Source organism: Amia ocellicauda, chromosome 4 (assembly GCF_036373705.1).
Source record: "Amia ocellicauda isolate fAmiCal2 chromosome 4, fAmiCal2.hap1, whole genome shotgun sequence".
In the NCBI taxonomy this organism is placed as follows: domain Eukaryota; kingdom Metazoa; phylum Chordata; class Actinopteri; order Amiiformes; family Amiidae; genus Amia; species Amia ocellicauda.
Window position 1 is genome coordinate 36,826,341 of NC_089853.1, and position 14,523 is coordinate 36,840,863.

General features: G+C 38.3%; 1 protein-coding gene across 1 annotated transcript in view; it reads right to left on the reverse strand.

Moving 5' to 3' along the window:
* The window catches only part of lrrc49 (leucine rich repeat containing 49), a 106,242-nt gene that overhangs the window by 7,101 nt on the left and 84,618 nt on the right, over nt 1-14,523 (reverse strand). Inside the window, exons 14-16 of the mRNA XM_066702009.1 lie at nt 9,908-10,145; nt 9,370-9,555; nt 8,836-8,945 (exon numbers count right to left, since the gene is read on the reverse strand). Coding sequence (XP_066558106.1) covers nt 8,836-8,945; nt 9,370-9,555; nt 9,908-10,145 — 534 coding nt within the window. The remainder of the gene's footprint in view (nt 1-8,835; nt 8,946-9,369; nt 9,556-9,907; nt 10,146-14,523) is intronic.

The window sequence follows — 14,523 nt, forward strand, 5'->3', positions numbered from 1 at the left end:
CAGACAATGACAGCTTCAGATGTCAGCGTGATACTTCTGCTTTTGTTCTTAACAGCTAGGGGTGATTAAAGGCCTGCTGAAAATGCACACTCAGCTGTCTATATGCTCAGATACTAGACAGTTTCGACCTCCTTAATGAGCGACTTCTGGAAGTGTATGAAACCATTTGTAACCTTATTCACCATGACCCCCTTCACCTGCAAACTGCGGGGTCTAATTTATAAGCAGCCTGTAACAATGACTTTAATTGATCCTGAGCCCTTTCCACAGACCCCTGTCACAGCAATTATAACACCTTGATCTGAAGACCTGGGTCTCCTCTCAGAAGGAAGCATGGACACCAAATTTCAGAGTGGATGAAAACAGCTGTAAAGGCTTTTCACAAAACAATCTAACCTTAGGAAATACAAGTGTGGATGGTAGGTCGATTGCATTCAATAAATACAAATGGAAATTTGGAAAGATAAATGGGGAAATTATAAAAAAAATCTTATTTCTATAATAACAAAATGAATTGCCATTGATATATAAATCAAATCACAGTATATGCATGGACAAATAATATTCTATTCACTACACACAATTGTAGATGCCTACTCACCTGATGATCATGCACTGTTGGTTTAAGTTAACCTTTTATGTCCATGTTTGTTTCATAATCATGTTACCTACTAATTGTGTTATTTCATTATGTGTCTGATCTCATTGTACCAAAGTGGCTCACATTCAGAAAGTAACCATAAGAAGTCACATCCTGCAAAGGATGTAAATTAAGGTGAAGTACAATATTGCAATAAGTTAAACAGTGAAGCAGCCTACAGGCTAATATATAAATGTAGCAAATAATTCAGGAATACAGTACATTTGAAAAAAGCAAGCATGTAAAACCTAAAATGAAAAAAAACAGAACCTTGATCTGGAGTAAAGTAGAGCAGGTTGCTAAGAAAAGGCAGATGCTGTGCATGTTATTTAGAAAATGAAGATGGATGATTGAGGATAGAGGAAGAGGGAGAGAGGGTGATATAGATGGGCACTAGAGAACAACAGAGATCAGATTAATACAAATTGATCTAGTCGATATAGAAAAATATTTGCTGCAAAAACCACAAGAACCAACTAATTGTTATTTTGTGGATATTGTTTAAATAAAGATAAGATGATAACTTATAATTTATCACTTGATAAGATTGCATGTTCTCTTAATTTAACTTCACAAAAATCATGTGGGTATGTTTGACTAGCACAAAGATACCCATGACTGCTTTAAACTTCAGATTCAGGGGGCAGATTATTGTCTTTATGCTCATCTGACTTGTGACAACTGCTCAACTAAGCCTTTTTGTAATTGTGGCACAAAAAATTCACTAAAACGATTTCCTGGTGCTGATGAAAACTGGTGGCACTATACATGGCCATACAGTTAGACAGACATGGAAGACACTTTGCGGGACCCTAATATTAGAGTTGAGGGAATTCTTTCAACATAGTAACTCCCCGTACTGATCCTCTTTCTTCTTCAGATGTATAGTGTTTGTATAAGTTAGACATAAAGAACTTGGTAAGTCTCTGTGAATGAAAATCGATGAACTGTGGACATTGAAATCCCATGTTTTTCTTTCCAGGGTTTCTGTTTGAATGACCTGCTGCGATAAATTTAGTGCTTTTGGCATGGTGGAGAATGTGAGAGGATGCCAGGTCCCACCCTGCCCCCGGGGATGTGATCTTCAGCAGGGAACACTTGGCAGGGTAGTTCTCCTGGCTCCAGCCTGCACCAGTTCATGTCTGAATGCTTCATATATCACATAGTGACCAAGCTATAGTTCTTAGTCTTAGTCTAAACTTCAGATTCAGGGATTACCTTTGTAACTGTAAAAAAGTTTATTCTGTAAAGGAAGACTCAATAGCTGAATTGTTTAAGTGATGTTTAATTGTTGAAGGTCTTATGGCCTCTTCTCCAACTTTAAAAATGATCCCGATTCTTAGAAGTGGCCATACGATCACACAATGCATTGGTTGTAAAGTTCTTAGATAATTTAAGAATAAACACAAACAGGCAGGGATATAGTGTTGTGACTATATAAGTGCTCTGTTGAAATTGCTGTACCATGACCTATATACCAGATACTAGTGTGCTCGCTTCCTTCCACTATCTTCAGAAAGAGCATGGTCAATTGACAAGAAAAGCGGACATTAGAATAACAAACCGAACTAATAATTTAAAGTTGTGAACATGTCACAACAATTTGCCTATGTAAAATTACTTTTGGACAGCGTGAATTTGTTTTTGGCATTTTTGGAACTAATATAGAATGTAATTGCTGCATAACCACAGTGCTTCTGCAACTGTTCATTTACAGTATTGTGCAGTGTGACAGGGTGATAAGAGGAGCACAAAATGGCCGACCGGGAAGACACTACATCGTCCTGGAGGATGATTCAGGGTTTGGGAGCACCTGTCCTCTTTATAGACAGGGACCCTGGAAGAAGTGAAGGTAGGGTTCAGAAGGGATAGGCTTTTGCTTTTGTTTTCTTTTGCTTTCAATCACTCCTTTTGCACTCTGTTTAATACATCACTTCCATTCCACTGCCTGTTTGTGTTTATTATATAAAAGATGTGACAATGTTGTAAAATGTTGCTGGGACAATGTAAAATGACAACACTTAAGATTTTAAATCAAGTATTAAAGGAGAAGTATTTAAGTGTTTAGTAAGTATATTGAAGTTATAGCATAAAATAACCACTTATGTAAATTATGTAAAATACTAACATTACCATAGAGTGTATTATCGTCTAAATTTAAAAATATACGTACAATGAAAGTCCCATACATGTCTGTAACTGCTACAACACTAAGCCCCACAGAATAAATTCAACAACATTGTATATAGCAGGAACACATGTTATGTCTACCACAAGCAAACCACAACTTTACAGCAACATGAAATGTTCTAGCAACATTGTGAGTTAGCCTGGGAAATTCCCCTTAAAAATATTTTTGAAAACTACTTCCAAACACTTCAGAAACACACCTTATGAAAATGAAAAGTTAAAGCCTGGTAAAGGACTTCAATCATCGATTTAAGGACACTAGATTAAGTTCTGTTGGGCCCTGGAGACGAATTTGCTTTAAGAGGAATTTCATTTATTTTTCAACAGCTACATGCAGCTCAGCAGGAATATGCTTTACAGACCCAATTCAAGAAGACTTCTATATTGTGTTTATGTATTGTATTAGGAGTAACAACAGCATGATTTATTATATTTTCCCTTACAACCTCAATCCATCATGAGGAACCAGTCTCAGTGTGAAAAATATTTGAAATTCAACATCTGCACTCACTGTGCTTAAAATAGTGCATTGTAATTAAGATTAGTTAGGACTCCGGACTCCAAGCTCAGATTGGTATGCCTCACAAAATCACTCTCCTGACAGCATTCATGAAGGGATTAGTAAAAATGTAATCTGTGGCACATTTTGTGTAGAAAACCCCATGCATAACACTCAGAAAAGACCAGAATTCAGTGTTACTTTCTGTCTGGCATTATATCTTGCAGCAATTAAAAATTAGTCCAGCAACATTATTCCACCAACCAAGAAAATCTGCCACAGAATTACAGAAGAAGTAAAACAAATGGCCTGACAAAATACTTCTAAATTCTATACCTTCATAGGTTTGTGAGGCTCATATATAAAAGATACAAAAATAACATAGTATGGGTTTGGCTCAAACGCACACATACGACCACACACACCCCGGCAATGCAAACAGGCACAACAAGCCTGCCAGCCCAGAGTATTTCATCAGAGTCTTTAATGAACTAACAAACCATTAATTATTGCAAGACACCACTAAGTTTTCTTTATAGAGAAAATCTGAAGCAACCATGGCAGCACACTGTATTAACATTGCCTATTATTTTCTAAATAATGTGTGGTCTTCTGAATGGTTTTGTTCAGCAAACACCAGCAAAGCCTTGGTATTGTATGCATGTTTCATGAAAATGCAAATGTATTTTTGCTTTTTCACTTGTGAAACTGTTGATTTGTATATAACACCCTATATCTGTCATTGCTTTAATTAACAAGTGCTTTGCTGCAGTACATCTTTAGGTGTATGTTGCAAAACTCTAAACTGGTAACTGAGTTTTTTGAGACACACCCAGATAAAAATATTTAAAATGCACATTTCAGAGCATTATATTCCCTCTTGGAAAAGGAGCAAACTGTGCATACCTTTGCAAAGCTGGCCCATATTTTTAAATATCAATGTAAAAAAACAGCGTGGGGTGCTTCTCAACTTTACATTACATTTCAAATAAAACCACAAGAATAATATACGGCTGGTCTTGTCTTTATACTTGGCATTTGTAGTAAATTAAGTTTACAAGCCCTTTGATGTAACTCAGTTGTGAGTCCCAGGCCTTAGGTGGAGTATTTTTTAACACTAATACAGAATAAGTGGTAGATGTCTCTTATGTCATTCTAACAAACCAGTTACACGCAGAGTTTCCACAATCTGCTTTCTTTCAGTCTCAAAATGTTGTCTGGCATGGCAAAAATGTTTCACACAGACATAATTTGGACAAGGCAGCCACTACACTTTTTGTACCATGCAAACCCTGAACTGCATCAGATCTGCATGTAAGAACCCAACATGTCAGGTGTTCTCACTACATCTGGCTCTAAAACTTTTGACTTGGATTCATTGCCACCCAGCCACTGGAATGCCCGAGATACAATGAACACAGTTGTGCTGTTTATTCTCCAAATTCCTTGATCATTCTGATCCCTGCTATAAAATACACTGGATGCCCTTTCACAGGCCAAAATCTTCCATGACTTTCACAGTCAAATACAAGCCTGACAGAACAATGAAACTAACTATTTTTGCTTCATAAACATAAATAAAATATTGTTTTGTATTGATTTGTAAAAGGGCAGGTTTACATCAGTATTTGTTGTACACATATCAATGACAACCCATTTAATGTTGTTTGCCTGCTACCACAAAATAGAGCAGTACAGATGTTCCACAAGCCACTAAAAGTCTGTGGTGTTTAACAGAATGAACTCAAATTGCCAAATGAATAATTGATACAAGTATCTGACACATTATTTATATAAGTTCTCATATTTCAATGGATGAGTGAATGATTATAATAATTCATTCATGTACATCAATATTGCACCTTTAATCCAGGACACAACAGTGCCTTAGTGTTATGGAGTGAAATCCAATTGCTTAATTGACTGTCTCCCTTTAATTACATCTTCAAGGTTTAATTTAATGATGTCCATTTTTATGTTAACTGATAATCTATAATAATAATAATAATAATAATAATAATAATAATAATAATAATAATAATAATAATAATTCACATATTTTATCTATCATGTTTTTAATTTAAATAAAATTAAAACATGTTTCTATAATGTTACAGGTAATTGCCCTACTCAGCATGCTTGCACTGTGGGAGCACAGTTTTGTGGCCAAGTAAAACAACTGCAGCTAATTTAGGCAAGAAGAGAACTGAGAAATGCATTTGTTTTTTTGTTCTGTTCTTATTTTATATTTCCTATTCCACACTCATGACTTTCATCAATTAACCTCTTGTAGTAATAACAAAGAAACAGCATAACTTAACAGCATACTGGGTCTAAATATTTGTTGTTACAGATTATGTTAAACTGAGGGAACTTCCACTGAAACATTTAATCACTGCAGCATCCCACAGAGATTTACTACTCATTCAGGATTGAAAATCTTTAAATGATGATTAGTTTTTCAGAGTTTCCTTTTTATACCCATTGTCTGGCAACTGTCCTCCCCATGGAACATTCTGCTCTTTCCAGTTCTTTACAATACAGAGAATGGATGACATAGGGGGTGGAGGAACACCATAATGTCAGATCCTTACCATTATGTAAGTCGGGGCTTTATCTATAACAGATAGGCAGCTGAAGCAGTGCGGAGTGAAAGCAGTTGGCTATGCTGGCACATGGGTACACGTGTGCTTCGTGTATGTTGACTGACTCTCCGCAAAATTGGTTGTCAAGGGAAAAAACCCCAAAATAAATAAATAGAGTGAGAGAACACCCACCACTACGTTGATCACTCCATGGATACCCAACAAAGCTAGAGGGGTTTAGAACAGCTTCCTATTTCTTGTGTCTTCTGATTTACATTCCATGAGAGGCCTAAAATTGAACAATTTCTGCCCACAGCACTTGGTTTCAGATATTCTCTGCTTTAGGGGTGTTGCCATTAAGCAAACTGAATTATCTTCAGTCTGTCCTCAATTTGTTTTATAAACTGTTGCTCTCTTAAATCTGTCCAAACGACTTATCATGTTACCACTTAATGGACCACAGCCAAGGGTGGTAATTATTTTGTATCTAACACTCCCATTATAAACATGGCAATTTCTATATGGGCTCAGTTGGTTCTATTCCAAAAACCTGGTCATTGGAAAAGTTATCCAAAATGAGAGGATTTATGGCACTTGATACAGGGTTAATGCTATTATCTCAAGCCAAAAGATCTTATTAAGATGTTTTTTTGTTTTTTTTTAAGTGTCTTGTCAGTTGATCAGCCAATGAGCTCAGATGGATCAAAACCAGAAGAAACTGGGATGCTCCAGGATCCAGATTAGGAAACTATGGTTTACCTCTGATTAATATTACATAATAATGCACTTTCACATTATGTCATTTCATTGTTTACTCACTGTAAACTGTAAATGGGTGTATTTTATTTCTTATTCTTTCCCTGTGGAATATTAAGTCATATTAGCTGCTTATTCTATTCAAAACCACCCAAGCTTATTTCGTACCATAGACTGAGCCCTCCTGAAGACTCCCAAAACTACTCCCAGAAGGGCTGGTATTTCCCATGTGTAAGCCCCAGCTGTATCCACTAGCCAGATGTATCCTTTTTATATGCTGAGATTAGCGAGGCATGCAAACACATTAATCTCTGCACTCAGTTTACATGCTGCTGATAGATGACTGCCAACAATAGAGTAGGGGAAAAAGTAATTGAAGAGCATTTTTAAATGGATTAAATGCAGGTTTGGGCAAAATGTTCCTAATATAATATAGATCTATTTGACATTCCCAACAGCCAGCTGTAGCTAAAAGTATGGGGGGGCAAACAGGCCATAATACATTGGTTTGCGTGTGTAGTATATTGGTTTGTGTGTGTACTTAAGTTGTTTTAGGATGCACGAAGAGGGTCGCTGAGATGCTGTGAAATCTCATATCAGATTATCAAAACTAGGCACTGACCCTTTAGGACACTTACAGTTATTAATATAAAGAAAATAAATCACGATGGCTTGAAATGAAACTGAAAAAATACACCAATAACAGATAAACAAAAAGCTGCTGGCACCAGGTTTCTTTACCTTCACAGTTCACGACAGAACTGAACTTGCATGTCTTAGATGACTGAATGTGTCTAGCCAGGGATGTCTTACTGGCTGATTGCCCATGCAATGAGAAATGATTCTGCTTTCTTATTTAGGTCTATCAGTTGATCAGACATCTCCAAGGAGACTGCCCTCCAAAACACATCTAGTAATTATGGGCAGGGCAGTTGACTGCTCTGGCTCATCAGGGTAGGCAAGGCTCAGTGGTAACATTATAATAAATCACACATGAGAAACCAGCATTTCCATAAATTCTCATACCTCTTATCTTGTATATAAATGTCATCCTATGGAGAGAATTATCAGAATTTAAACATTCTACAGTTACCAAGGATATTTCAGGACACTTAAATGGTAGTGGTGCAAGTTTCACAGGCTGTTTATTTGTATTTAATAGTTTCTTTTAAGTTTAACTAGCATGAAAGCACAACATACAGCGGTTACTGTAAGTCAGTTACAGTGGATCCCAGACCAAAACATTTTAAGATGGAGAGAAAGGGGACTGATTGTTAATTTTAAAGAAAATAAACATTTTTTTCACTGTAAAGACAGTTATGTTTCTATTTCTATGTGATTTATAATAAGTAAATAAGTCATGTGAAGTGTATAATTATGCACAGTTTGTGTACCCAGAACTGCTTGGCTCCTTTTTGCGGTCCTCTCGCCAAATGACACTCTTCACATGACCAAGTAACTATATAAGGTATGAGCAGAAGGGGTTTATTCTTATTTTATTAATGATTATTCATATTAGCAATTGGGAATCATCTAATTTTCTTTAAAAATCTAAATGCCTAGTTCTTCAGCTCCAGTATTACCCCTTTTTTCTTCTTCTCTGAATCTATGCATTGTAAAGTATAACTAGTCTGTATGGTTAGCTATTTACATTGTTCCTTTAGAAAGGAAAGTAGTTAACCCAATTGTAACTGCTAAACAAGTTGTCCTTAAGCTAGTCCATAATGTTCCCATATGGGCCTTGACACACACAGCTGCATAGTAATTTCCCACGTGTTTAGTACCATTAACACAATCATCAAATATTTTCAGACATCTTCTAACTGGTACTGGTACTGACCAAGTTTGAACCTCCTCTGTTTAAGCTTCAACACCAACTGTAATGTAGTCATTAACTATTTCCTTAAAAGTGAGTGTTTTTTTTCTTTTCAGACTTAGCTTCCCCTCTGCCTTGTTATCAGGGTGTTTTCTTTTTCTTTTGTGAAGTGAGATGGAAACGTTGTTGTTCAGATAACAAAAGCAATGTCCTGTAGGCACCTGACCAGACAAAGTTGACTTTCTATCTGTGGACTAAATGAGCTGTGCATAGGCTATAGGACAAAAGTTGTATGCACCCTGCTTAAGGTGTTTACACAGGGAAAGGTTAAAGTACTGTGTATTGTTACCTGGACTCTTCCAGCAGCAGCAGCAGACGATAGTGTGGCGTTTCAGTCGCTGCGATGTGACCCAATGTTCCAAACAGCCTCTCTGCCATTATAACATCATTCATGGTTACCTGTCAACAGACATTCAGCATCATCACAAAATGACTTTGAAAGGATATGCATTAGGATGTTGTATAGTAGTTGAGCTAGTATGGATCTTGTATTGCAAAAGGTTAAGAACATTCTCCTGGTATAGTGTGCTAAGGCTTTATAAATGTTCTTTACTCCTGCAGAGAATTGCTTGTGTATACCAGACTGCCTATAACTATACTGCCAGACTGACTATCATAACTAAATGATTGTCAAACCCAAGTGTGGTGGAATACAAAAATGCATGGCATGCAAATGGATTGTGAAATAAACACCATAAAAGTATCCAACAGTGGTATAAATATAAATGTAATTTGCTCACAAGTAAACAAAATGTAAGAAGATTTGCAGTAGCTAGGCTGGGCTAAATAAAACATGTATGGTTGGGATGGTGTAGGGCAGCACCTCTTGGCCATTGATCCTCTGCAGGTTGAAGTGGTTGAGCCGGTAGATAGCAAAGGACTTCCAGAGAGCCAGGCTGACCACGGGGTTTCCCTGAGGGTGGATAGTCAACTGATCGAGCCGCCTGACCTGGGCCAGTGCAGCAAGCTGGAGCAGCTGGTTAATGTTGGTGTCTGAGAAGATCAAGTGCTGCAGAGAGAAACAAACATCAGACAATCTTAGTAATTCTTTTTCTATGTTACTTATTATTTCATTAACTAGGTCTCCCACACACTCCTTATAATTTTGCTGTCTGCATGGCTATCAAGTTCTGTAATGAAGTGTAGTCCCAGATTAGGACAGGGCAATTATTTTGTCATTTGTTAGTGCATTGCTTTTAAATTGATGCCACTTAATTGAAAGCAGCAATACACAAAGATCGGTCATGGGATAAGACAGGCCATAACTGTACAGGACGAGCCCCAGTTTTGTGGCACAGTGCAGTGGAAATGGAAAGGGAAAATCCCTCTTCTGCTTCCTCAGGCCATGGCCCTCTGCTCACCGTGACGTTGGGAAACTTGATGCGGATCCGGGTGAGCGTGGGCACAATGGTGTCATAGTCGATGTAGCGAAAGGCGATGACTGTGACGGCGCCTGCGGTCTGCACCCCCCAGCCGCGCTCCAGGGCTTCTAGGGCTCCAGGTCCAAAGAACCGTACCGTGTCCCCATCCAGCTCCGCCAGGTGGGAGTCTGAAAGGGATAGGCTCTGGATCCCTGTGCCCCCTGCCAATTCCGACCACCTGCCAATAATGGCACACACAGCTTAAGAGACATTTCAGGACTCGTCCGACAACCCGGCACACAAGACTCCCCATCAACCAATGCAAAACAATACATGCAAGAGGCAAGACTTCTGACATCCTCAACAGGTGGCACTGAACTTGGAGAGGCAACCTAAGGACAAAAGGATTTAGTCATCTCAGACTTCATCTTAGAACAAGACCTGGTGTCTTCTGGTTTTTGTTCCAACTCAACTCTTGGTTACTTAAGTGAATCATTTTGATGCATGTATGTGTCTCTGCATATGTACTTGGGTGCGTGAATGTATTTAAAAAAAAAAAAAAAAGCTGGCAGTCTGTCAGAACACATCAAATTAATAACATTCCATTGACAACGGGGGAAATGTACACCCCCTGATAACATTGTCCTCAGGGAAGAGGCAAGCTGGGTGGGTCTCTGACAAGACAAGGGTGTCTGCCTTCTCCAAACTGCCAGGAAAGCAGGGCATCACACGGAGTTGGCCTGCTGCCACAAAGTCACTTCCTGGAGGAACAACAACAAAAACCCTCCTCCGCTAATTACTGAAACTTGATACAGAGACTGACTATACCCGATACAATGTGCTTCTTTAGATTCATATCTGTGCATGTTTCAGAACATGTTTCCAGTATAAAAAATGTTTATTAAAAAGCGACAGTGAAATTTCTCATTGCGACTTTCTTATATTCCAAGTGCTTTAGGGTAAAGGCTTTACTACTGTGTCATATATTGTCAGAGGCATTGAGGCACACAAACTATTAGGTTCACTCATTAATAGGGGTAACAGGGCAAATTAAACCCTAGTATTACCCAAGTACAAAAACATAAAAGAGAAGAGAAGCTGAAAGAAAAATACAATATGTAAAACCAAGATGGAAAGTAAGAAAGAAAGAAAAAGAAAAATCCCTCAAGGGGTAACATATAAATAAATAACAATTGGTATTATAATCAACATGCTAGTGTAGCAAGACTTGCTCATAGGCATGGTAGACTTTTGCAATCATATGTGTGGTCACTCAGTCAATTTCAGGAGTAAACCTAGAGAGCTTGTCATTAAATATTACCTCACCTTACAATAACAACTGTTCATGGGAGGACTGTGTTGTCATTGCTTTAAAAACAAAATAAAAAACAAAACAAACTACACTTGATTAATTGGTTAGATTTGCACACTAAACGGAGGCAGACATTTACCCAGGAGGTGCGAAGCATCTCAAAGGGCAACAGGAAGCTTGAATCATTCTCTTAAGTGAATGATGAGAATTTTAAAAATGTCCTTTCAAGATCAACAGAGCAGCCCAGATGAGCATGTTATAACATTCACATGGCTGACAGTACCAGCAGATACAAGCTCTCAACGCATTGCAGAGATATATTGCACAATGTTAACAGGTCAAAATAACAAGTTTGATATCAGTCCTGAAATGTTAAGGACTTCAATAAACATGTGTTGGAGTGCCAAGTTATTAACTGCAAGGGGGCAAAAGAATGCACTAGCAGTATTTCACAGCTGAACTGGTTGTTGATGTCAAACATGTTTTTTAAAGATGCTTTGTTTCCATAGGATAGGGAGATGTGCTTGCAGGAGACATGCCAAAGGTTGATGGCTAAATCTTCTCTCAAAGAAAATTACAACTATTTAGAGGCTCATAAGAATGTGCATGTTGATATCGTCAAGTGAACGTTGGTCATTTAATACTATTAAAATCATGACATGATTTCAGGTACTTTTTTGCCACTACTATTATTATGAGGAAGAAGATGATGAAGATGAAGTTGAAGAAGAGTACTTATGAAAAACACATACGATGCAACCAAATCTTTGTGGCTGTATGTAGTGTCTTGAAATTGTGTGGTATAGCTGAAAGAAGATGGTACACTTCATTTAATTTCTACAGCTGCAGACAGGCTGATTCTGAAAGGGTACTGAGATTTACTTTTAAGCTTAAATTAAATGCAAACATGAAGTTAAACTAACAGTGTGTCAGCAATAGTGGGATTTAATGAAAAGAAGGGTTGAGATTAATTGCGAACACAAACCTTGGCAGAGGATCAAATGAACTCAACTCTTAAGGCAGCCTGATGTAGCTCAATGTGCAGATCCTTCACACCACAGCTGTGTACCAACTTTCTACGGTTTCCAAAAATGTGCAAAAACTGGAGCGTCAGCCAATTACTCCTTATTCATGACAGCATCGTGGTGATATATCTCCCGTAACATGCCTACTGCTGACAACACAAAACACTGCAACATTTACAAAATCTACCAATATGTAAATCTACACTTTATTTAAACACAGGCTGATAAGACATTTTCCTTTGCAAATGTCTGAGAAAACAAATTGTATCTGCAAGGGGTTAAATTCCATTAGAACTTGACTGGGTAGTATTTCACAATCAGTATTTCACAGATGGGCAGCTGGGAAGTGTGCTATTCATGTGTGAGGTTCAGCTGAGTTTTCAAATCTATATAATTGGCGACGTTTGGAAGCCCACTAATGGTGAATGTGTCATGATTCAACACAATTTGAAACTCTCTTCAAACAAGACAATGCTCCATACTGAATGTCATACAATAATGTGTAAGAAACCAGGTTATCCTTTTCATTTGGCTTCTCTAGTCACCTGACATTCTTCAATTGATCATTATTGAGCAAACGAAAAAATCAAAACAGATGTAAAGAAAATGAAATGCTCTTGAAAGTTAGAACTGTGACAGATGGAGGAATGGAATAAGATTATAAAAACTAAAACCACAAACTGTTATACCAAGCAGAAACTAGATGGAAGTCCTGTATGTTATTCAATGTTGTTCTTCATAATTACTAATTTATTCAGATACAAACTATACACAGATTGATCTGTATCGAAATATTTTAACAGCATCCAGAGATTGTGTGTGCGTATGTGTAATAGGGTCATAAATTGTGTGTGTGTGTGTGTGTGCGTGTGTAAGGAATCTATTGGATGGATACCAAGAGCTGAAAAAAGACCTAGAAGACAACCACATAAAAGATGGGAAGCTGACATAATAAACTTGGCAGGCATGACATGGAAAAGAGAAGCTGTATATTCAAGCAAGTGGAAGCACTTTTCAATACACTTTTTGCACAGATTAGAATCACCTTTAGAAGTGGAAACAACCTGGGGAGGCCTTCATTTAGATCGATATAGGCTGATGGTGACTGTAGTGATTTATATATATATATATATATATATACACTCACCTAAAGGATTATTAGGAACACCATACTAATACTGTGTTTGACCCCCTTTCGCCTTCATAACTGCCTTAATTCTACGTGGCATTGATTCAACAAGGTGCTGAAAGCATTCTTTAGCGATGTTGGCCCATATTGATAGGATAGCATCTTGCAGTTGATGGAGATTTGTGGGATGCACATCCAGGGCACGAAGCTCCCGTTCCACCACATCCCAAAGATGCTCTATTGGGTTGAGATCTGGTGACTGTGGGGGCCAGTTTAGTACAGTGAACTCATTGTCATGTTCAAGAAACCAATTTGAAATGATTGGACCTTTGTGACATGGTGCATTATCCTGCTGGAAGTAGCCATCGGAGGATGGGTACATGGTGGTCATAAAGGGATGGACATGGTCAGAAACAATGCTCAGGTAGGCCGTGGCATTTAAACGATGCCCAACTGGCACTAAGGGGCCTAAAGTGTGCCAAGAAAACATCCCCCACACCATTACACCACCACCACCAGCCTGCACAGTGGTAACAAGGCATGATGGATCCATGTTCTCATTCTGTTTACGCCAAATTCTGACTCTACCATCTGAATGCCTCAACAGAAATCGAGACTCATCAGACCAGGCAACATTTTTCCAGTCTTCAACTGTCCAATTTTGGTGAGCTTGTGCAAATTGTAGCCTCTTTTTCCTATTTGTAGTGGAGATGAGTGGTACCCGGTGGGGTCTTCTGCTGTTGTAGCCCATCCGCCTCAAGGTTATACGTGTTGTGGCTTCACAAATGCTTTGCTGCATACCTCGGTTGTAACGAGTGGTTATTTCAGTCAAAGTTGCTCTTCTATCAGCTTGAATCAGTCGGTCCATTCTCCTCTGACCTCTAGCATCAACAAGGCATTTTCGCCCACAGGACTGCCGCATACTGGATGTTTTTCCCTTTTCACACCATTCTTTGTAAACCCTAGAAATGGTTGTGCGTGAAAATCCCAGTAACTGAGCAGATTGTGAAATACTCAGACCGGCCCGTCTGGCACCAACAACCATGCCACGCTCAAAATTGCTTAAATCACCTTTCTTTCCCATTCAGACATTCAGTTTGGAGTTCAGGAGATTGTCTTGACCAGGACCACACCCCTAAATGCATTGAAG